The sequence below is a fragment of the Oryctolagus cuniculus genome, chromosome 6 (genome assembly GCF_964237555.1).
Source record: "Oryctolagus cuniculus chromosome 6, mOryCun1.1, whole genome shotgun sequence".
Classification (NCBI taxonomy): Eukaryota; Metazoa; Chordata; class Mammalia; order Lagomorpha; family Leporidae; genus Oryctolagus; species Oryctolagus cuniculus.
In genome coordinates this window covers 48347602-48372710 of record NC_091437.1, presented here as the reverse complement: position 1 = coordinate 48372710, position 25109 = coordinate 48347602, and the positions used below count along the sequence as shown (strand labels likewise).

General features: G+C 38.7%; 1 protein-coding gene across 4 annotated transcripts in view; it reads left to right on the top strand.

The window, feature by feature from the left end:
• The window catches only part of GABRB2 (gamma-aminobutyric acid type A receptor subunit beta2), a 304185-nt gene that overhangs the window by 141882 nt on the left and 137194 nt on the right, over positions 1-25109 (top strand). For all 4 annotated transcript variants that reach the window (XM_051843578.2, XM_070076396.1, XM_051843577.2 and 1 more), the window contains exon 6: positions 19628-19710. In XM_051843578.2, the coding sequence (XP_051699538.1) occupies positions 19628-19710 (83 nt within the window). The remainder of the gene's footprint in view (positions 1-19627; positions 19711-25109) is intronic.

The window sequence follows — 25109 nt, the reverse complement described above, 5'->3', positions numbered from 1 at the left end:
CCTTGAATCATTTTTTTCCTTTCCTGACTTGCTTAAATCAATGATTTTAAATGATGTTTCATGACCTTGTCACTTAAATGGTAGTGATAGCATGTCGTCAAGCTGTTCTTTTCCATGCTATCTCCCTGCAGCTGTGTGCTCAGCATCATTTCAATTTAAAGGCAGATTGACCACCTGTTCTGTTACATGACTGAAAAATAGTGAATGTTGGTGTTTGTACCCAAGTCTGAAGGACTGAATGATTCCCCAAGACATGTTCTTTTCCTCCCCTGCTGAACCAGGAAAAGAATTTTAACAGTCACACTTGTTGTTATGTATTGTTTGTTTTTACTACTATATTGTTTCTTTTGAGGCTGCATTTAAAGAATAATGAAAATTAAATAAAGTAATTAAAATTTGAAGCTGCATATTCATGAAATGAAGGTGGTACTGAAACTTCTCAGATGTGCTGGCTGTGGGCTCTGGGCTCTCATTGTTCTGTGCTGACTGGAATAAAGCACTAACTCGTAGGGAGCTCTGGTTTGGGCTTGGGTAGTTACCTTTGTAGCCTCTAACTCTCTTTCTGTGTCACTAAGGTGAATCACTTAGTTTCCCAGAGGCTTATTTCCCTCATTTATAAAACTACATGTTGTATCAAGGGCTTAATGTCATCCCTTAAGCCAGATATAACTCATGGAAGCATATTATTTGAACAGCACTTTTAAAAAAAATTGCTATTTTGGGGCTGGCACTGTGGCATGTTGCAGTTGATTTCTCAACAATGTTGTAGTGGATTCCTTTCTGAGAGGAGGAGCTTGGTGGGGGCAAGAGGCATAGAGTCACCACACAGACCCCAGGAGTTGGGTGAAAGCAGGCTTGAGGCAAGCAGCCTGCAGACTCATTTATTTCAGTTAGTACAACAGCTTATATAGCCAAGACCAGCCAATCCGGTCAAGGGGCAGTCTATGTCCCAACCAATTACAGCCTGTTGCCAGGCAGTTTCCAAAGCCATCCAATCACAGCCTGTTGCCAGGCAAGCTCCGTTGCCAGGTGGGATTCAAAGTCATTCCTGAGTAACTGACGCTTGCTTGCCAGTGGCCATCTTGGCTTGGCCTTCTCGTTCCACCACAGTGGCATACTGGGTAAAGCTGCTGCATGCAGAGCCGGAATCCCATATGGGCACTGGTTCAATTCCTGGCTGTTCCACTTCCAATCCAGCTCTCTGCCATGGCCTGGAAAAGCAGTGCAAGATGGCCAAAGTCCTTAGGACCCTGCACCTGCATGGGAGACTCACAGGAAGCTCCTGGCTTTGCATTGGTGCAGCTCCAGCAGTTGCAGCCATCTGGGGAGTGAAGCAGTGGATGAAGACCTGTCTCTCTGTCTCTCTGCCTCTGTCTCTCTCTTTGTAATTCAGACTTTCAAATAAATAAATCTTTTTAAAAATATGCTATTTTATTTTAAAGTTTTATTTTCTTAAAAATTTTAGTGATCAGAAGAATCACAGGGCCTTGTTTCCTACAAAGCAACAACAAGCTAAGGCTTTAAGTTGATGCATTGTGTAGGTATTGTATGTGTTCTCTGTTTCACCACAATCCACACTATTCCTTATTATCTTGTGTTGAACCTTCTTCTCATACTACTGAGGCCATAACTGTGAACATCGAGGCATCTGAGTTTGTGACTCATTGATTGAACTGAAGTATCTTACAACTTTAGTTCTCTGTTATGTATTTTATTATAATCATGGTGTGCAATTCTTGAAGGTTGAAATATAACTAGTTAGCATAGAACTTTTAAAGGTCAGTCATAGACTGTCTTCCTCCACCTTTCGCCAGGCTCACATCTCAGCTGATTTGCTTGCACTCAGGTTGCACTCTTCATTTTATCAATATTTTCTGGCTCATATTCTCAACACTGCTCCATGGTGACTGGGAAACTCTCCAGCTACACATTTATAGATCATTTTCTTGGCAGTGACTGTTTCAGATTCCAATCACATTCCATGTTGGGGATCTTATAACACACACTACTGGTACTTAACACATGATACCTAATAATAACAAATATAAATTAAAATATATTATTTTATATGTACAGCTAAAATATGTAGGCTTGCTTATTCTGTGCGAAACTATTTCTAGGCATTGTTTTATTTCTTACATCCATATTCAGTAGCAGATGTTGTTGTGTTGGTCTTATTATTAAAACTGAGGCTCAAAGAAATCATATAATGTATCTGCTATTACAAAGCCAACGTCATCCTAGGTCAGTTTCTTAAGGTTAAAGACCATAATTATTAAGCACCATATGGAATGAAGGCTCTCTATGAATAATCCATTTTGATAAACTCATTTATTGTTATTTTACCACACTTTAGGTTTTAAGGTTTTAAATTTGGCCTAGTAGTTAAGACATAAGTTAAGATGCCTACATACCATATCAAGTCCCTAAATTCAGTGTCTGCTTCTGGACCATGACTCCAGATCTCTGCTAATTAAGACCTTGGAAGTCAGCTTTGATGATTCAGCAATTCGGTTCCTGTGACATATGTGGGAGATCTTGACTGAACTCTGAGTTTCAGCCTGGCTCAGTCCTGGGCAGTGCGGGCATTTGGGGAATGAACAAGCAAATAGAAACTTTCTCTCTCTCTCTCTCTCTCTCTCTCTCTCTCTCTCTCCCTCTCCCTCTCCCTCTCCCTCTCCCTCTCCCTCTCTCCCTGTCTCTCTCTCTCTCTCTCTCTCTCTGTCTCTCACTCTTTCAGAAAAATGAAATTTTAAAATACTTTAAATAAATGTATATCTGATCAAATTCAATATTTAATACTCACTTTAACTTTTTAATTGGTAGAGAGTAAAACTGGTTACCAGGGGTTATTGTAGCAGAGGAAATGCAGAGAGAGCAAATACAAAGTAACAGATGAATAGGATGAGCAAGCCTGGAGATGTAGGGTACAAGGTGAGGTCTATTTAATAACACTGTATTTCATTAGGGATTTTTGGTAAGTCAGTAGGATTTAGCTGTTCTTGTCACACACATCCAAAAGTAGCTATGTAAGATGATGTTAATTTAACTACAGTCACCATTTTGCTGTCTGTATCTCATATAATTTTGTAATCCTCAAAGCCACACAATAACATGTTGTTTTTTTTTTTTTTTAAACTGGAAGCTATTAGCATGTGTCTGTTGTGCTTCTCTCAGGAAGGGCATACATTTGGTAATTATGAGTCCGTCTTTTTTTCCCTCTGAGGTAGGTAGACAGAGTCTGATGTATTTTGAGGTGGGATGGGAGGGTTGCAGAAAATCAGGGATGCTGTTGGAAAGGCAATGGGAAATCAGTTGTGTCGCAGTGGGGCAATGGATCTTAATCACTTAAAAATAATTGCCTCGGAAAGAGTGACTCATTAGCAGCATTGTCGTGTTTCACCACCATGAATGCCTCAACTAATGTGAACAGAGCATGAAAATTATAACCACTACGGCATGCTGCACCCAGCACTCTGAAGATGCTCCTAAACCATCTTGTTAATAATTACCTGACAGAACGCTATCCATAACTAGCTCTTGTTGTCATTAAGCATGTGTTGAAATACTTTAATGTTTATAGGCTATATTAGAACCTTTTAGATATGTAATTACATTTAGCAACCTCTAAAGTTAGTGTCTGTTTTATTAAGCTAAAATCCATTACAAGCCAAATTAGCAGAGGTGTGCTGAGACTGCAAACGATTTAGGCATTTGCTTCAGCTGCTGGAAATGAAAGATAGAAGCTGCTTTAGTGAACCAGAAAGTACAGACTGTCACTGAGACCATCCTTGCACTGTGAATAGCCTCCCCCCACCCACTTCAAGAATAGATGAGCTATTCTTTACACATCATCTCCAGAAAGGGAAATGTACCATCTACCCTGGAGAGCCATTTCTTTATTTTACAGCCTTCACAATCAGCCCAGTCATCTTTCTGTTTAACCTAAACCCTCCATGTCCTTCAGGCTAGGATTTATAACCAACGTTTTCTGTTTGGTCCGCAGCAGAAAATGTGAATATTGTCAATCTCTGGAGCTCTCCGTATAGATGGAGGCTGTTATTACACCTCTCACTCTTCTCCTCCTTCTCCACTTCCAACAACAGAGCTCTTCCAGCCATTGGTTAAGCAATAATTGACAGATTTTAATATCCATTAATTTTTTACTGAATTATGAAGCCATTATGATTTTTTTCATTTCAGAAAAAGAGAAACAGACTCACAGAGATAACGAAAAAAAATAAAAATACAGAGAGCAGAATAGGGGATTTAGGAAAATATTCATACCGCAGCTACTTTTTAACTTGGTTGCCCATCCTTTAATTCTTTCAATGCTATTCCCATTCCTCTGAATGAAATGAAATAATCCATATGGAACCAGTGTCTCATGCCTTTTATCTTCTGATATATGCTATGATCAGTTTTCATTTTTAATCCCATGTGCCTTTTCACTGATGTGCATAAAATTTTAGTGATTATTCTGCGTCATGTATCATTTTCAACATAAGTATTCACTATTTTTTGTTGAGCCTTTTCTATTTCTTTGAAATCCTTCTTTATTTTTTAAAGATTTATTTATTGAAAGGCAGTGTTACATAGAGAGGCAAAGAGAGAGAGAAACAGAACACTCATTTGTTTGTTCACTCCGCAAGTACCCTCAACAGACAAATAGCCAGGGGTCAGGAGCCAGGAACTCATCTGAGACTCCCGTGTGGGTGGCAGGGACCCAAGTATCTTAGCCGTCACCTGCTGCCTCCCAGGATGTGCTTTAGCAGGAAGATTGAATGGAGCACAGAGCAAGGACTCAAACACTGGCGCTCAAATATGAGGTACAGGTGTCCCCACCAAACACTCTCCCCCACTCTTGTGTTTTTAAATAACCCCATGTTACAGATGAATTTTTAAAAGAACTTTTAAATGAAACATTTTTTCTGACCTCTAAATTTCTGTTTTGTTTTAATCAGTCTTTAGTTGCAAGGGGCTCTGTCAATTTCCATTTTTAATTGCCGTGACCTGCATGCACTCCTCACGACCTACTTCAAAACTCCATCCTATGGTAAGGAAAGAAAAGCTTCTCAAGAAATGAAATGATTTCCAGAAATTAGAAGACAGTTACAGTTACAGCGTTGGGGTGAAGTTCTCAGGGTCACATGCCAATAGAATTGTGATTAAATCATTATCCGAAGTTCAGAAGGATCTTTTGCAAAATGGCAGCTCCTCTTTCAAAGTCGGCCGAAGTGATATAGGAAAAAGCAAAATCGGAGCTGAGTCTGGTACTCTCATTCTCATGTCTGCTGCTGGTGACCTTTCTGCATTCGTGTGTGTGTGTGTGTGTGTGTCAGTGTGTGAGGGTAGTTTACCAAACATTAACTTATCTCCCTTTTCTTGCTATTACAAGTCTTGTAGTGATGAAAATTCATGTCATACTTTTTGGTCTTTTTTTTTCCTGATTGCCTTCCATGAATAAATTACTAAAATTACTGGATCAACGTGGGAAATGCTCTTGATAATCCCAAAACCCCTTCTAAAGGTTAGGCCTTTTCTTGCCAGCAATTATGAGATTCCCTGTTTATCTGTATCTTCATCGTTTATTACATTTGGAAAAGTATTAACAGTTTGGAAATCAGAAGATGATAATATCACATTGTTCCCATGGAAAATGTAGGCTATTGTCTCAGTGTACGCAATATGTCAATATCAGTTACTGATGTATTTAAAAATTATTAAATAAAATTTGAAACCACAAAATAGTGAAATATTTATCAAATCCCAGTGAGAATTATTTCCACATGTAAAGACAATTTAACAAAAATATATCATTTTGATTATAACTAAATATGAAAACCTCTAATGAATCACTAAGAAAAAAAATACTCCTCAGACAAAAACTGCAAGGAACATGAATAAATAATTTACAATTAAAGACATTCAAAGTACTGTTAAATATAGGAAAAAATGTCTGATAATCATAGCTTTGCAAAGATGGAACAGTTTTCTTCCAAAATGAATGAATTCCAAATCACTGGAAAGATTCGTTAGAATAATAATTATAGAGATCTTGCAGAAGGAATTCAGTCACCAGAAAGATATCTGAGGCCAGCGCCGCGGCTCACTAGGCTAATCCTCTGCCTTGCGGCGCCGGCACACTGGGTTCTAGTCCCGGTTGGGGCGCCAGATTCTTTCCCGGTTGCCCCTCTTCCAGGCCAACTCTCTGCTGTGGCCCGGGAGTGCACTTGGGCCCTGCACCCCATGGGAGACCAGGAGAAGCACCTGGCTCCTGCCTTCGGATCAGCGTGATGCGCCGGCCACGGCAGCCATTGGAGGGTGAACCAACGACACAGGAAGACCTTTCTCTCTGTCTCTCTCTCTCACTGTCCACTCTGCCTGTCAAAAAAAAAAAAAAAAAAAAAAAAAAAGATATCTGATAGATATCATGTAATTACCTTTCTACTCTGAGAATGCATACTAGAATGGTGATATTTCCGCCAACACTTAATTGGCATATGGAGTTCCTTTGACATGCTTACATTTGACAGTTCTACTAACCAACAGTTCCAATTTATGCAATGTTAATGTCCCATTTCTTTATCAGATGTTGTCATAGAGCAAAACTGATGGAAACGTGCAAACAGGGCAAACTGTCTTAACAACGTTTTTCAAAACGAAAGTAATACACATTCATCACTGAAAAAGTGAAAGTACATGGGATTGGTGCTGAGGTGTAATGGGTTTAGCCACTGCCTGCAGTGCCAGCTGCATCCCTTATGGGCACCAGTTTGAGTCCCAGCTGCTCCTGTTCTGATCTGCCTTCCTGCTAATGTTCATGGGAAAGCAGCAGAAGGCGGCCCAAGTGCTTGGACCCTTGCACCCATGTGGGAGACCTGGATGAAGCTCCTTGCTCCTGGCTTTGGCCTGGCCCAGGCCTGGCTGTTGTGGCCATTTGAGGAGTGAACCAGCAGATGAAAGATCTCTCTCTTCCTCTCTCTCTCTTTCTCTCTGTAACGCTACCTTTCAAATAAATAAATAAAGCTTAAAAAAGTGACAGTATGGAAAATATTAAAAAATAAAATAATTATTTTTATAGCATATTCAAGTATACTTACAATTATGTGAAAATATTTACACAATATATATTTTAAGTAAATCTGATCATACTTCACAAATTGCCAACATAAATATATATATATTTATTTATTTATTTCTCATCAAGAAAACTTTCTCATGGTCTCAAGCTTTCTATTCAAAATACATATTTTTAAAGATTTATTTATTTATTTAAAGGCAGCATTACAGAGAGTGGAAGAGAAAGAGAAAGGCATCTTCCATCTACTTATTCACTCCCCAAATGACTGCAATGGCCAGAGCCGGGCCAAGAGGAAGGCAGGAGCCAAGAACTCCATCCAGGTATCCCATGTGGGTGTCAGGGGCCCAAGGACTTGGGCCTTCCTCCTTTCCCAGATGCATTAGCAGGGAACTGGATTGATAGCAGTTAGAACTCCAATGGGCGATTCTGTACGCTGTTGGCATCACAGACAGTGGCTTAACCTGGTATAACACTACACTGGCCCTTTTCAAAGTATTTGTATTATCTTATGTGACTAGATCACAGTTTACTTAAACATTGCCGGATATAAAAGAGGCTTCAAAAAGTTCATGGAAAATTGAATTAATGCACATTTATTTTATTGCAAAAAGATTTTGAAATTCATGCATTTTTTATAACACCCGTTTTCCATTAACTCTTGAAAAACCTTCCTGTGTGGATTTCAGAATTTTTGTATCTAAATAAGTATCTTTGAATTTTATTTCCATGAAACTTTTAAATTTCCCTTTCATTAGATGTATAAAACACTTCCATTAAATACTGTTGGGTTTATGGTATATAGAATGTTTTCATTTTTACTCAATTATAAATAAAGTTGTGCTTATCACCCTTGTGCTGTGGTTTTGTAATATCTTGTTTTGTAATTAATTTTTTAAAGTGGAATTTCAGGAGCCAGTTTTGCATATTTAGTGAGTCTTGATTAATGCCATCAGATTGCCTTCCAGAAAGTCTGTACTGATTTCCCTACAGGGTGTGCAGCAGGACCTGTTGTCCTGCAGAATCTGGTGCATTAGATACCAGAATTTCTTCATTTTCTTACTGATTACATAGGCAGTAACTGACATAATTTAATTTGCACCTCTGATGCAAATTTGGGGTTTCTGAGAGTGTAACACATTTTCCTACATATTTACTGCCAATCGTTTGCAAGAAGCTTAATGCTTATGTAGAAAAAATAATTACGGAGATAGAAATCTGTTGCCATTTATTGATCCAAGTGGTAGAAAGACCTGAGACTTGGCCTTTGTGGATTGTGTTGGTGTCAGAAAAGCATTCTGTTTCCAGTGTGTGATGAGAGGCAGCTTTGAGTAATTTTTATTTTTTGGAATAACAGCAGCAGTAACAGCAGAAGTAAATTTATTTCACGTTCGTGGTTAAGGTTATCACAGTTGCAGCCATGTGTGCTACAGGGAAAATATGTGTGATTTTATGTTAGAGGCTGATCAATCACAAAGTATGTTGTCCACTGAATTCCTCAAGTGTTCTGCGGCGAGAGAGAGCAAGAATAAAGAAATGAGATATATTTTTCTTTCAGTCCTATGGTGCTGCCTTCTCTGAGAAGGCTTGTGGGTATGTGGTGGTGGAGATGGGAGGTGGTTTAAAGGCCATATTGGTCCCTTGTGGGTCTCTCTAATGACAGCAGTCCTGCCAGAGCTCCCGTATTAATGTGGCTGAGGCCCCACTGATTTTACATCTTGCATCACAGTTCAGCATCTTTCTTCATCCAGTCCCTTCGCTCCCTTCCTCTCACAGCTGATGATTCTTAATAAACAGCTTTTGCAATAAACAGGGTTTGCATCTGCACAGTTCAGACTTAGACAGATATTGAGTCTGCTGGGGCAGACAGAAAATAACTATTAAGCAAATATATACACAGGATAATTTCATGTAGTGACAAATATGAAGAAAATAAAATTGGAGAGGCTGTGCCCAGTGTTACGGGTGGAAGGACTACTATTGCTAGGGCTGTGAGGGCTGTGTAGGAGGGCTTCTTAGGTGGGCTAGCATGAGCCAAGAGCAGAATGATAAAGAGGATGTAGTTCATTTAAGAACCTTTGTTCCTTCTTCCCTCAATACCCCAAGTCAAAAGATCCAGGAATGCAGTTTCTTTTGTACAATGTAACTGGGAGAACCTCGTGTTTTAAATACATTTCTATAATGCACTCTATCAGCCAGAGACCTGACAGGAAACAGATGGCACACTGCAAATGGGATAATTTGAGGAGAGTACAGTAAAAGGGCTTTTTGACAAAGAGAGAAACAACACCCTCTCCCTCCCTGAAGCAGATCAGCAGGATTCCCTCAGTTCCTGGGTTTTCCAGTCTTGAAAGGGAGACTAGGAAATGTACAGGGGACCGTGGACATGGAGGTTGCAAGGAAGGGAATCAGGGGAGCAATCTCCAATCTGATTTTCTCCCACTGCCCCCAGCCACTCCCTACCTGCCCAGACTCCTGCTGTGCTCTCATCGGCCTAATTCACCCAGATGCCAAGGACTCAGGCAGCCAGCTTGGGAAGTCAAATAGCCCAGTCCTAAGAGACAAAAAGCTTGGTGGTGAAAAGTAGTAGGCAGAACTGGAGTAGGTCTAAGAGTCAAAGGGATCACATAAACAAGACTAGTGTCTGTGAATACTAACTGGTAGAATAAAAAAGGGAGAGAACAATCCAACATGGGAAGTGGGATACACAGCAGACTCTTAGAATGGCAGATGTCCTAAACAGCACTCTGGTCTCAGAATCAGCCCTTAAGGCACTTGGATCTGGCTGAAGAGCCCATGAGAGTATTTCAGGCATGGAAAGCCAAGACACTCTGGGGGGGAAAAAAAAAAAAAAAAAAAAACACCTAAATGAAAGATCTCTGCAAGAGAGAAGATCCCAGTGGAAAGAACGGGGCCATCAAAGAAGGAGGTACCTTTCTCTGAAGGGAGGAGAGAACTTACACTTTGATTATGTCCTTGTCTAAATAAGATCGAAGTCAGCGAACTCAAGAGGCTTCCATAGCCTTGGAAACTCATGACTAGAGCCTAGAGAGATTTCTGACGCCATAAAGAAGAGTGTCAAATTGTTAAGTCAACAACAGGAGTCACTGTGTACTTACTCCTCATGTGGGATCTCTGTCCTTAATGTGTTGCCCAATGTGAATTAATGCTATAACAAGTACTCAAATAGTATTTTACACTTTATGTTCTGTGTGGGTGCAAACTGATGAAATCTTTACTTAATATATACTAAACTGATCTTCTGTATATAAAGATAATTGAAAATGAATCTTGATGTGAATGGAATAGGAGAGGGAGTGGGAGATGGGAGGGATGTGGATGGGAGGGAAGTTATGGGGGGGGAAGCCATTGTAATCCATAAACTGTACTTTGGAAAATTATATTTACTAAATAAAAGTTAAAAAAAGAACTGGAGTAAAGGAAGGTATCCAGCTTGTGTAGTTTATATTTTAAATTTGGAAGAAGCAAAAAGAATTCAGTAGAAATTGTCAATTGATTCCTGGCTACTGTGAATCAACCTCTGTGAGCTGCTTTTGAAAATATTTGTTTAAACAATTACAAGACCAAGTTAAAACTGGTGAATGTATCCTGAAATGTCATGACTACATTGTATGTGGGGTTTTTTTTGGTTTGTTTATGATTTATTTATTTACTTGCGAGGCAGAGTCACAGAGAGACAGAGGAAGAGACAGAGACAGAGGTCTTCAATCCGCTGGTTCTTTCCCTGAATGGCTGAAATGACTAGAGCTAGGTTGATCTGAAGCCAGGATCTATGAGCTTCCTCCGTGTATCCCACACAGGTGCAGGGACCCAAGCACTTGGCTCATCCTCCACTGCTTTTCTAGGCCATTAGCAGAGAGTTGGATCAGAAGTAGAGCAGCTTTTCTCTCTCTATCTCTCTCTCTCACTGTCCACTCTGCCTGTCAAAATAAAAATAAAAATAAAAATAAATAAATAAAGGCCGGCGCCTCGGCTCAATAGGCTAATCCTCCACCTTGCAGCGCCAGCACACCGGGTTCTAGTCCCAGTTGGGGCGCCGGATTCTGTCCCGGTTGCCCCTCTTCCAGGCCAGCTCTCTGCTGTGGCCCGGGAGTGCAGTGGAGGATGGCCCAAGTGCTTGGGCCCTGCACCCCATGGAAGACCAAGATAAGTATCTGGCTCCTGCCTTCGGATCAGCGCGGTGCGCCAGCCGCAGCGCACAGGCCACAGCGGCCATTAGAGGGTGAACCAATGGCAAAGGAAGACCTTTCTCTCTGTCTCTCTCTCTCACTGTCCACTCTGCCTGTCAAAAAAAAAAAAAGTAGAGCAGCTGGGAATCGAAACTGTTTCCATAGGGGATGCCAGCGCTACAGGCAGATACTCAGTGTACTAAGCCACAGCGCCTGCCCCTACATTGTGTGCTTTAATAAATGCAATGAAAAACTATCCAGAATGTTGAAATAATGTTTTAATTATGAAAAAATAATTCTAATCACTTTTTTACAAAATAAGACAATCTTAATATATATGTCATTCTAGTCTGTAAGAGGCTGTGGTTTAGTTAAATCTCTTCTTATGATCTAACGTCAGATTGAAGTCATAAGGTAATAATCACAATTTAAAACAATCACTTTTTCCTCAGAGACTCAGACTTACTTTTTGAAGGCATAATTTAGAAAAGAGGATATTTCTCCTGAGATGAGCATAGGATTTTAAGATGAGAATATTAAGAATGTAATATGGGGAAGTGTGGTAGAGACTGACAACAAGAGTAACAAAGGCTTTGGCTAATATGTCTATCTATCAATGTTTTTGATTGAGTAGGATTTACATGATCACAAAGTAAGTTTTAGTTAGACAGTGCCGTTGGAGTCCAGAGGCGTGCTATTTAAGAAAATGTCTTTCTTAAGAGTGCCCCCGTTGGTAGCAGAAACCTGGGTAGCCCTTTAATGGTCACAGTATCTTTGCTGAGGATAAGATTCCAGCAAATCAGAGTCACAGAAGGCCAAACAGCTGCGGCAGAGTACAAATAGCTCTAATCTGAAATGCATGATTTATCAAATGGGAACATGATTGCTAGCAATCTTACTTTTTTTGGGTGATTACAAAGTTGAGTATAGTGGTGCATGTGACTCTATGTAAGGACTTTTAAAGAGCTTTTAAAAACAATTATGCATGAGTCTTGGAGATTTTAATTTAAGCAGAAGTCCTCTGTGGAGGTAAATCAAGAGGATAGAATGGTGAAAATACCGAGGGAGACCTTCAATCAGGGGAGAATATTAAGTGGGACTCCTCGGGGAGAGGCCTGTATTTGCTTGTCTGGGGTGGGCTAATCTACATAATTGACTAAAACAGAATAAGCAGCTGTGAAATACAGCATTTGAATGTGTGGGTAAAACAAAATTACAAATATACAAGGTCGTAGACGTGTAATGTGTTTTCATGGGATTATAGAATTTCTATGCTTGAGATATAAGGAATTGTCCCGTCCTTCAGAGGAGCAACATGACTCTGTCAAGGTCAACCAGCTAGATAGATTTCTTACAGCTGTTAAGGAGGTGGATTTTAGATTAACCATCCTAGGTTCAAATCCCCTCTCTTCTATGACCTGTATGACTTTATGGGAAAATCACTCTCCTTTGCTGTGCCTCAAATTCATTATCTATAAAATAGAAATAATACCAGGACTTACCTCAAATGAAGTCCGTTGTATTTTGGTAACACCTGATGATATCTAAAACTTTGTTAGAGATGGGTTAATTTTAGTTTTTTTTTTTTTTAAGATTTATTTTATTTATTTGAAAGACAGAGTTACAGAGAGAGGTCTTCCATCTGCTGTTCACTCCCCAGATGGCTGCAACGGCCAGAGCTGTGCCGATCCGAAGCCAGGAGCCAGGAGCCAGGAGTTTCTTTCGGGTTTTCCACGTGGGTGTAGGGGCCCAGGCACTTGGGCCATCCTCTACTGCTTTCCCAGGCCATAGTAGAGAGCTGTATCGGAAGAGGAGCAGCCAGGACTAGAACTGGCACCCATATGGGATGCCGGCGCTTCAGGCCAGGGCTTTAACCCGCTGCGCCACAGCACTAGCCCCTTATATTAGGTTTGTTTGTGGCTAGTGAGAGTGTTGAAGCAGAGTCACTCAATTCCTACAGCAACATTCTACCTTCTCTACCATAAGAGCATATTACAGGAGAGGGATATGTGACAGATTCGTTTCCCAACCCACATGGTCATGAGACAGAAAAACATCAGAACTTCTTGGAGAATATGGAAGCAAAATTTTTTTTAAGGATCTTTAGGGGAAGAGACTCAGATAAGCCCTTTAGGATTTTTAAAAATTTGAGTTCATACTTTCATGCTTAAATGCAATATTTGGAACTTACTCCCACCCCTAGCTAAAAATGTTAACTTTGTATTATAACCTACAAAAATAAATTTTCTTTGGTAATTGACCTTAACAAATTAATCTTTGTCTAAGGTGATGCTAAATAATGTGAGAAGATTCTTTCAACTTCTCTAAGTTGTGCTTTTAAGTAAATGAACATTTTGAGTAAAATGAAAGTGTGCTGTGGATTACAAAAATATGTTTTGAATATAGTTGAGGATAAGGCATCTTATTTTTAACATGAAAAGATGTTGCAAAACAAATTTTTCTTGTGGAATAATTTGAATGATTACCTAGATAAAGGACTCAAACAAAGTAGAAATTAACAGTCACATTCTAGGGACAGATAAGCAGCCTGGTGGTTAAGTTATCAGTTACGACACTCACATTCCATATCAAATTGCCTGGGTTAAATTTCTGATCCTAGCTTTCTGCTAATGCACTCCCAGGGAGGCACCGGGTGATAGTTCAAGTCTTTGGGTCTCTGCAACTCAAAGGGGGACCAGGATGGAATTCCCAGCGCCTGGCTTCAACCTGGCTCAGTCTGGGCTGTTGCAGGAATCTAGGGAGTGACTCAGTGGATGAAATTACTTTTCTGGCCCTCTGGTGCTCTCTCCTTCTCTCTCAAACACATTTTTCTAAACTTTTATATATTTTTATTTATTTGAAAGGCATAGAGAGGCACAGAGAGATCATCTATCCCTGATTCACTCCTCAAATGTCCACAGCTCAAGCTGTGTGAGACCAAGGCAGGAGCTCATGACTCAGTCTGAGTCTCAGATATGGGTGGTAGGAACCCCAGTACTTGAGCCATCACCTGCTGGTTCCCAGGTTGCGCATTAGCAGGAAGCACAATTGGCACTCAGACCCAGGCATTCTGATATGCTTCGTAGTAACCACAACACCAAATGCCCACCCCAATAAATACACATTTTTTAGGAAAAAATATTTAAAAGTCACTTTCTTGTGACCTCTGGCTGAAATTCTTACAAAGTTATCATGTGTTTAAGCATATATTTGACCCAATTCTAGCTCCTGAAGTGCCATTTAAAGTGTCTGCTGAAAGCTTTTAAGTGTGTCACTTTGATTATGATTATGAAATTTTTTATATTGGCTGAGGGGTGAATGTATCCAGTATTTAATAACCACTTTGGTTATATCAAAACTTGAAGTGCTATGACAGCATTATCAAATCTAATCTCAGGTAATGAAACCATAAAACATCTATTAGAGCATTATTACAAAATACTGGCTTAGTTATTACATTTCATGGTATTATAGATGCATTTAATAACTGTTTAGACTCAGCTGGCGCCATGGCTCACTTGGCTAATCCTCTGCCTGCAGCACCGTAACCCCGGGTTCTAGTCCTGGTTGGGGTGCTGGATTCTGTCCTGGTTGCTCCTCTTCCAGTCCAGCTCTCTGTTGTGGCCTGGGAGGGCAGTGGAGGATGGCCCAAGTGCTTGGGCCCTCACCCGCCTGGGAGACCAGGAGGAAGCACCTGGCTCCTGGCTTCGGATCGGCGCAGCGCCAGCTGTAGCGGCCATTAGGGGAGTGAACCAATGGAAAGAAGACCTTTCTGTCTCTCTCACTGTCTCTCTGTTTCTCTCTCTCACTGTCTAACTCTGCCTGGCCAAAAAAATAAATAAATATTTAGACTGTGTTATATGTTTATTTTTCTTATTTTATGTTAGTATTTTATGACACAAGTCATTTTTGGATATCAGTGCCCAATGACTAAGCAATACGAAGTTTGTTTGAAAGATCTCTTATCCCAGTCACAATATTGGCATTTCACAAAGATGGCCTTCATCATACAATAGAATTCAGTCCTTTGAAAAATATATCCATTTTTAAAAGTTGAGGATTTGCCTAAGGTAAATAGGGTGCATTCGGTAGACATTATTGAGTGTTTCTTTTGATTGAAGACACAGCTGTCTCCATTCATTTCACCATGGTCCTAAAACTTACTCAAGAATGTTGCATAAGGGGTTATTATCTCCATTCTAAAAACTGTAGTAATCGTGTTGAGTTATTTAAAACCCACTAAGGATATTTCTCAGAATTCGGACAGGCATGTTCATGAAAAGCTCGTTAAATATGTTTATTGTATTGACATTCTTGTAGAAATCCAGCCCAAAGAACAGGCTTAAATACTTAATTGCTGGGCTTTTCATAATAAGGTTCACTCCAGGGTCACTCTGTAAAAATGATTTTGACTTTCAAATTAATTTGAGTTTTTTTATGTAAGATAATGTAGAGTATTCTTTCAATATCTTTAGTTTGAGAATGTTGATGAATGTAGTTCTCTTTTCTTTGCTTGTCAATATTTTTGTTATTATTATCTTGAGTTAGTGACGTCGCCAGGAAGCAAGCAAAGTGCTGGATAGGTAAATCAGACAAAAATAGATGAGGCTCCTCACCTCACAGGGCTTGGAGGAGATGTGGTTCTCTTGCACATTGTGCTACAGGTGCATAGTCACATCTGAGGCAATTGCTTAGCGTATTTATTCACTGAGAAACCATTTACCTCCATGTTTATATATCTGCTTTGCTTATAAATATGATGGTTGTTCTATGTTTCTTTTGTATGCAAACATATACTACCAAGTATCCTCTTGTAAAATGAGTGTTTACTGTCTGTACACATCAGTAGCTAGTAATAATTTTAGAAAAAATGCAGAACATCTTATGATTTATGAATATCTTCCCATTTTTGTCATCTCACAACAAAGCAGGATGACAAGGTTTTATTTGCAGGAAAACCAGGTGTCAGAGATTACAGGTGACTTGTCTAAGGTGATTCATCCTTGTGCATTGATCAGGACTCAAATGGATGGTATTATCTCTAGAGTTTCCACCTAATTCATCAAAAGTCACCTGCAAAGATTTTGTAAACACTTACTAGAAAATACTTACAATGCTTTTTAGCTTTATGAAATGTAACATACCATTAAAAACACTAAAATACTGGCATGAATATGAATGTTGTGAGAAAAACAGTTTCTTCTACTTTATTTTTTAAACAAGTAAAACTCATTGTTCCTGTGATCACATTAGTCGATTTATTTTCTTGGTGTTCACAGCACTATTTCACAGATATTAGCTGGCTTGAATATGTACCAGCAGAAGGTGAACTGCAACCTTTAATAGCAATTCAAACTTCACTTAATTTACACAGCCAGACCTTCTGTGCTTAAATCTCTCCTTTTTCATGTGTGTTCTAGTAACTTGCATGTCTTTTATAGTCATTCTATCAGTTGATGTTACTTTTCTCTATTTCTGTTTTGTATGCCCATCATGCACTTAATTTTATTTGCTTTGAAAATTTCTGTTCTATTCAATACAGGTTTTGGGATGTGAGAATTCAGATTACATCTATATGTCAAAGTAACAAACAAACAAAATACATCAGTATGGTGGGTATTTGACCCAGCTGTTAAGTCATTGCTTGGGAAGTCCACATTCCACATCAGAGTGCTTGGGTTTGAGTTCCTGCTCCGTACCCAATTCCAATTTCCTGTTAATGCACTCTCCAGGAAGTAAAAAATGATGACTCAAGTAGTTAAACACATGCCACCAGCATGGAAGACCTGGATTGAGTTCCCAGATCTAGCTTTGACCTGGCCTATCTCTGGCTGTGTGGGGTGAATAAATGGATGAGAATTCTGTCTCTCTTCTTCTTTTTACTTTCTCTCCCTCTCTCCCTCAAATAAGCAAATAAAAGTTTAATAAAAAAAATCAGTAGACCAGTGAGAAATACAACTATATGTCACGTAGCCAATATGAATTTTATTTTTTAAAGCCTGAATAAAGAATGTGTTGATTTTAATAGAAATTATATATTATATGAATTTAGTAAATTCCATTAAAACATCAATATATCTGTTAATATTTATGTAATATTAAAATATAAATGAATATTTAATTCTTAAACACAGTGTGATTTTAAATTTAAAGAGAAATAATGGAGCAAACTAATTCTGTAAATTAAAAAAGCTTATAGTATAATGAGGAACATCAACTGCTTACCTCTTTACAAATCTGTGCTTTTATCCATTCAACAGAAATTTATTGTCTTAACAATAAATAGAACCAATAATGCACTATTAAACAATCTTCACTGGAAGTAATGGACATTTCCTTAAAATATAAATAAGATAATTTCATATTGTGATAACTGCTTGTAGGAAATAAATAAAAAGGTAAGTTGGAGCATTGGTCTAGGTAGCCACTCTGCATGGACTGCTGGGGAAGGTCTTCTTGGAGGAGGTGACATTAGAACTGCAGGGCCAAAGGGATGGTTCTGTGAAGACCAAGATGAACTGCCATCTAGGCAGAGAAACAAATGTAAGGAGTGGAAGAGATGGGACAGCCACACCAGGGATTTGGCACTGGGAAGGAAGAAAGGCACAGGATCTTCAAGGCAGAGCAGGTCACAGCTTGAACTTTGGATTTTAATGGAGAAGCCACCTAAAAAATTTAAGCAGAGAGGTGATACAATCTGCTTTGTGATTTTGTGAGGATAATAGTTAGTAGGGAGATCAAGATACGCAGTGACTCGGATGTGACGCAATGGAGACATAGATTCAGAGGGAAGTGGTAGGAATGGAAATGCAATGAGGTAGAGGAGCCAAAAAGGACTTACTCAAGAAAGAAAGGAATAGGGTGTACATCAGCTCCAGGATACCCACATAGTGTAAAAAAAAAAAAAAAAATTAACATAGCATAGAACGTAATAAATGAGGCACAAGGTGTTGGCTCCAATACTTGGGTCTCTATCACTCATGTATGAGATCTGGGAGGAGTTCCTGGCTCCTGACTTCAGGCTAGCCTAGCCCCAGCTGTTGTGGGTGTTCGGAGAGTGAGCCTGCAAATGGGAGATCTCTCTCCGTCTCTCTCTTTCATGCACACACACACATACACACACACATTCTGCCTTTCAGATAAATAAATGAACTTCAGAAACTCAAAGTAGAAGTCAAATGAAAGAGGCAAGAACTGCTTGTGTTAATTATATGCTTCCACCATACAACAGCGAATTGAAACTCTCAAACCTAACTCACTAATTCTGTAGACTCTGTTCCCTTAAATTACTGCCAGAGTGCCTCTCTAACTGTGGGCTATGTCTCCCAACTAGAATCACCTTTTTTCCTCTGTTTCCAGCACAGAGAGTACCTCTCACAGTGGAGGACACCTAAATTTGTCAAATTCAAAATTAGTAATTTCTACTCTTAGATTTCTTTGGTAGATATATATATTTAAAAAACCTACTCTTTACTAGGCACTCTGTTAGATGCCTTATCAAAGTTTGTTAATTACACCTACATTTAATGTATTAAAGAATGAGTGCTCTTTCATGACCTTATGCTGCTTCATTGATCAGAAAACATAATGATGAATCATTTAGAATTATTTGCTTTTGGATCCTAAAAGATTTTGTGTAGAGAGATTAGTGGGGAAAAATATCCTGAAAAAAAAAGACCAAAACAAATTTAAAACACAGATTATTTTCTCCTTGATAAAATAATAAAGGTGTCAGTGTTCTAAATAAATAGGATGAAATTCTCTTAAAATTCATAGGAATATGAAATTATATATAACGGAATGAATCAAGTGCTAGATAAAAGATGCTTATGTGTTGTACAGCATACTCAGCATGTTACGCTATGTACAGAAAGGTAAAAAATGAAGATTAAGTTCAGATTGAGATTGATAGGTCAACTTTTAGGGTTTTGAGAAAGGAAGTAGAAAATTAATGTGAAAGGAAGAGGAATATTCTAGTGTTCTTAGTCACCTGCAATGCTCACAAAATAGAACAGTACCCACCCACTTGCCACGCCTCCATAGCTGTCTGTAAAACATTCTGGAAACATGGGTATGATGGGCATGGCCTATCTAACAAACACTCTCACATGATTTTGGTACAAATAGTTCATGGACTATACTTTGGAAAATAGCAATTTAGTCCAGTCTCTTTATTTTGCACATCAACATAAGATTTGTAAAGGAAAATGGTTATCCAAAGTTACAGTACTATTTTGATAGGGTTTAGGCTAAGACACATTCTCCTAGAAGCCCAGTTTTTCTTCATTACTTGGATTTAAATGGTAAACTCCAGCCGTGGACCTGCTAACACGTATCATTGCTATTTCTCTACCAGAATCACGACCACAGCGGCCTGCATGATGGACCTAAGGCGGTACCCACTGGATGAACAAAACTGCACCTTGGAAATAGAAAGCTGTAAGTCTTTTTTTAGAATCCAGCTGGATGGAGTTTTGCTGTAAGCTTTTCCTTAGACAGACGGCTGGTTCTTGTCTAGACCAAAGCTTGTGCTAGCACCTTGGATTTTGAGGAGCGAGGTACTGGTATCCCTCAGAAATAGTTCAAACTCAGTCTTTTTGCTAGACCTTCGGCAGAAATGTTTATAGAAGAAGTAATCTGGTAATAAAAGATTTCTAAGAATCTGAAAAGAGATGCAGGGCAGTTCTAGGCATGTAAAGTATGGAATTTGTGAAAACAGTTCCAACAGATTTGGAAAAATAGGTGGAGGTGGAAAGTATAACATATTCTAACAGCCTTTGTCTTTCATAAATGAAATTTGTCATTGCAAAATAAATTTACCTATTCATAGGTTTTGGATTAGTCAGTTTTTTTTGTTTGTTTGTTTGTTTTGTGGTTTTTTTTTTTTTTTTTTTTTTGGTTTGAGGGACTAAAGTTTATATTTTTGCTGAAGGCTGTATAATGAGCAAGATTAGTACAGGAGCATGTGCACTTACTCCACTACTATGCTGACCTGTTTTGCAATGTGGTTGCTTTTCTAGACTGGTTTTAGTGTCCATATTGATTCAGTCACCTACTCTGTGGAATGGGCTGAATTGCTAATTCCATAACTGATCTCCATTTCAGGGTCCAACACAGAGGTGGTTCACAATGGAAGAACATTTTGAATCTCTCTTTATTTGTCGGTTATTTGCATTGTTTTCATAACTTACCCTACCAAATAATTGTAATTGACAGTTTTATTTCCAACATTTTTAGCAATAAGTAACTGGACAGCTGTTAGTATACGCTTGGCGTTTCTGAGAAATTTTAGCTGTGGCATGCCACATGCGTCTAAATAACTGCTCTGAGCAGAAACACAGCACTTATGACACATTGTAGGAATTTTTGCCCATTTCAAAAGATACCATGTAGGGATAATTAAACTTACATACATTTTTGAAGAAACTGTTCACTTCTATTCTAAATCATTATTTTCAATCTAGATCTTTGCCTTACAGGACTTTTTAGTGAAATTGCTTTATTGGATTTCAATGATTAATTTTATGTAAATATCTTTAGGATTACTTGTACGTTCATTTTCTTAACTCATGGTATATGTAGACTGCATAATGTTTTTCTTTAAAGTCTAAATTCTTTGTTACTTTCAAGTTGCTGATGCAAGTTTTATGGTCATAAGTATCTCAATTTTTATTCCAACTTCTTGCCCCCACAGAGATAAGAATTTAAAGCAGAGCCATAAATAGAGCACACAAGTGAGAGCTGGATTTATTTAAAAGAGAGAGAGTGAATATACACTCATGCATGAGTGTGGGCAACCCCATATGGAGAGAGAACCACTGTGAGTGGGCCAGAGAGCATGGGAGGAGAGCAGAGAAGGACACAAAATCAAGGTCCAGAAACCAAAAAGCACCAAAGGGCCACTTGATCTTGTTTCAGTCTCTTATGAGGTGGGAAGTAAATAAGCAAACAGGGTGGAGTTGGGTATATATGAGACTTTCTGGGAGCTTCAAGGCACCTCCATACAGAGCTTTACTTCCACTCGGTCATTATAGTATATCCTCCTTCCTGGTCTCAGATGAGACAGGTACATCATGGCAAAGTAGGCACATGGGATTGACGGTTAAAGGGTGGAATTACAATGCCAGGCTCATATAAATTGTTATTCCAGCTCACCTATTCTTATTTAATCTTCCCACATAGTTCTCCCATATTATAAGAATATTTTGAACAATATATTGTTCCTGTGCAACATGAATGTTAGTGATTAGAACATTTTTCAAGGTAAAATTTTACTGGGCTTTTAAAACACCATAGTTGTATGGAAATGAAGCACATTCACTGATGTTTCTTCATTTGAGCCTTACTCAACCTGCTCAGATAAACAAACAAGGTCTTTTTATTTTGAAGAAGTTGTGCCTAAGGACATAGACAACATCCAGGTGTTTCTTGTTAATAAGGTGTAATTTTGACATGAATATTAAAAATTAACATGATAATCCATTAGCCTTTACATAGCTCATTTCAGTTCATAGTTACTGTATTACAATGAGTTAGATATTAATATTCCCTTCTTTACAGTTAGAGGAACAGCATTAAAAAATGATTGGTTCAAGTTCATACAGCCACATAGTGGCACAGTAGCTCTGTTGGTATCTGACTTACCTTAGTAGAGACACTGATATTGGAGGGACAAGGTCAACAGACCTCTGTTCTCATGGAAATAATCTTTTCTTAAGGGAAATTGGCCCTTACTCATATTCAGTGAGACAGAAAATCATTGCTATAGAGAATGAAGTATGGTATTAATAATATGTGTTATATCCAGACCCTGTTATTATGCATAGGAAGTTCATCAGGCATGTTCAAATAAACTTATCATTCTATCCATTAAACAGGTTGTTCTGATTATCCACCTTATTCATTCACTCCATTCCTTTAGGAAAACTCTAGTCATTTGTTCATTCCCATTCTTTCTTTCTGTGGCCTCTTCTCTTCCTTTCCTCCGTCCACACTCCCTTTCTCAACTGCAAATGACATTGCTAAATCTTCAACACCTTGTCCACATGTCAACACTAACTATTGGTTCAGATTCAGAGAGGACAATATAAACTGATTTTAGGCAGCTCAGAGCAGGGAAAATGAAGACTGAGCTCATTTATTATTCATTCATTTAATAATTTACTCATTCACTAAATATTTATGGAGCACTAATTATTTACCAAGCATTATAATGTACTCTAGAGATAAAATGGTGAGCAATACATCTACCCTCTTCTGTCATAAAGGCCACGGATATGATTTGAATAAATATATATTAATATAAAAAGTGTAATAGTGAGTAGTCCTGCTAAGGTAAAGCAGTTAGATTTATCAGGTCTTAAAGGATGTTTAAAGCAAGGCCTGAAGTAGAGTGCTGAGGATGCTAGAAGATCAGTGAGAATTACTGCTTATTTCATAACTTTTCTTAAATTTAGAGTGATGGAGACTTGGCTAGAACTGATGAGATTTGGAGAATTAAATGGTCTCTATTATATTGATGACTATGTAGAACACAAAAGTTAACTGCCAGAATAGAAAGGAGAAACCCATTCCCAGGTGTTTCCAGTCCTGTATCTTAAACCCTGTCTCTTTTGCCACCGTGTTGCTGTTATCTGCATAGTCAGATAACATGTTGTGTCTACATAGCATTTGTATCTATGGTCTCTACTTTGTCTATGTCTTCTCTTCTCTGTAATGTTGTGTCTACATAGCATTTGTATCTATGGTCTCTACTTTGTCTATGTCTTCTCTTCTCTGTAATTTTCAGTCACTTTGGGAAAGGGACACTGGTATACTTGCTGATTTCTTTTTAGGAAATGTCACCCTGAAAGCACCAGTTAACAAACTTACGCACTAGCCTATATTAACCAAGTTCTTTTGAGCTTTCTTGAAATTGAGGAATGAATTCTAGTTCAGAGATGATGAATTGTCCTGGCTGTGCCAATGCCTTGGAAATCCGATACTGCCAAATATAGTTTAAGACTGTTAATACAAGCAAATATATCTTTCTTTTTACAAATATATAAAATTCAAGTCGTGTTATGATGAGGACACAGCATTCTGTTATACTGCAAGGCCACTTAACATGTCACTTCCAGAAATGAAAATAAGGAAAGCAGGAGGAGGCAGTATTATGTACCTTTGAAATGGGAATAGTCAGTTCCATAACGGTTGCTCTGTTAGATTCTGGGCCATCTGATTAATTACAGTGTGGGCTATATGGCCTCGTAGTGATGCCTCCCTCACTCAGAAGAGCAATGCTGCCTGAGACAGCCTTCAACCCTGATTCCAAATTCTGCATGTGGGACATTTGAACTGCTGTCTGAAAGGGAACATGGAATTCATTCAACCAGACCCATTGGTAGCCTGCTCAAGTTATTATCTAATACTGTCTCTCCCGGACCACAATTGGCCTGCCCAGTGTCTCATTCTCAACATTGTTGCTTTGTTGGTTAATCTCAGCCTTAGTGGGATGGACAGATAGTGAGAAGGTACAGAATTTTCTCAGCAGCTGTTTCATGGGCAACTTCACAGGGCTATAGCAGGTGAGCAAACAGCCGTTCAGGCATATCCTTTTAAAAAGATCTAACAACAGCAAAATTCCCACACTCTGAACTTTGCAAGAGCGTCAGAAATCATTCTTGCTGGCCTCTCAAAGTCACTGCTTCCTGAGTCATACTGAGCCTCAGTGCCCTGGTGCATAGAATGGAAATAAAGTTGCTTATCACATGAGGTTGTTGAGGATTAAATAAAATATCGTAGAGAACAAATCTAGTAATTAATAATATGTATTGCTACTTTTGATTACTAAAAATCCCATACTGCTACAGATTTCTACTGGTCTTGAGAGCTAGTAAATCCGTTTACAGAGAGCCCGGGGCTCAGCATCGCCCTCCCCACCTGGAATATTGTTCTCAATTAGAGTCACAACATTTTAGAGGGACAGCTAGCAATCAGAATGACTGAAATTTGAATGATACATAAGCCATGGATTTTAAAGAACCAGTAGGATAAACTGGAGTTGGGGTTGGAAAGTCACATTTGCCTTGAAGAAGGGAGAGTTAAGCTGGGAGACTAGTCGTGTTTGAACAGAATAGATACTTTGAAATAACAACAGAATTTCCTCTTAAGAGATAAGACTATATCTGACCTAAGGATAAAAGTACACTATTGGCAAAAGATGCCAAAAGGCAATTTGGAACTGAAAAATTTAAAAAAAAAGACAGAAAATTCCATAGCAGTTCCAGCTTGTAAAAAATCAGATGAGATTTTACATTCTGTAAGACCATTTTCTGGGAGAGGAGGAATTATTTCCTGGGGAAAGTGAGGAGATTAGCTAATTCTGAGTAGCTGTGACATGAGGGGTAGTTGGCACCAGCAATATGTTCAGTTTTAGTTGAAGGACAATTAGGCAAGCAGTGGCCTATGTGAGGATGCGGCTCTCATCTGCATACACCTCTGGGAGCAATGCTGTTCAGGAAAGGATGAAAAACACATCCCTGCTAAGATTTAAAGTAGACCAATGAGTGTGTTTCACTGACGGTCTGTTATTCAGTTAACTCGCATTCATTTCTCAGATTTTGCTCCTAAGAATGCATCTTACAATTGTGTTTGAGGAATAAGGCTAACATCCTAAATTTTTGCTGCTTTTCTAAATAATCTGAACATCTTGAGTCATTTGATCTTTCCACATCTCAGCAGAAGAGAAGATATGTGTGCATGTGTCTATGCAGGTATGTAGATGGAGGAAGAGGTGGTAAAGTGCAGATGTGAAATAATGAAGCTACCAAGTATTTTAGGTGATCCTTAAATTATTT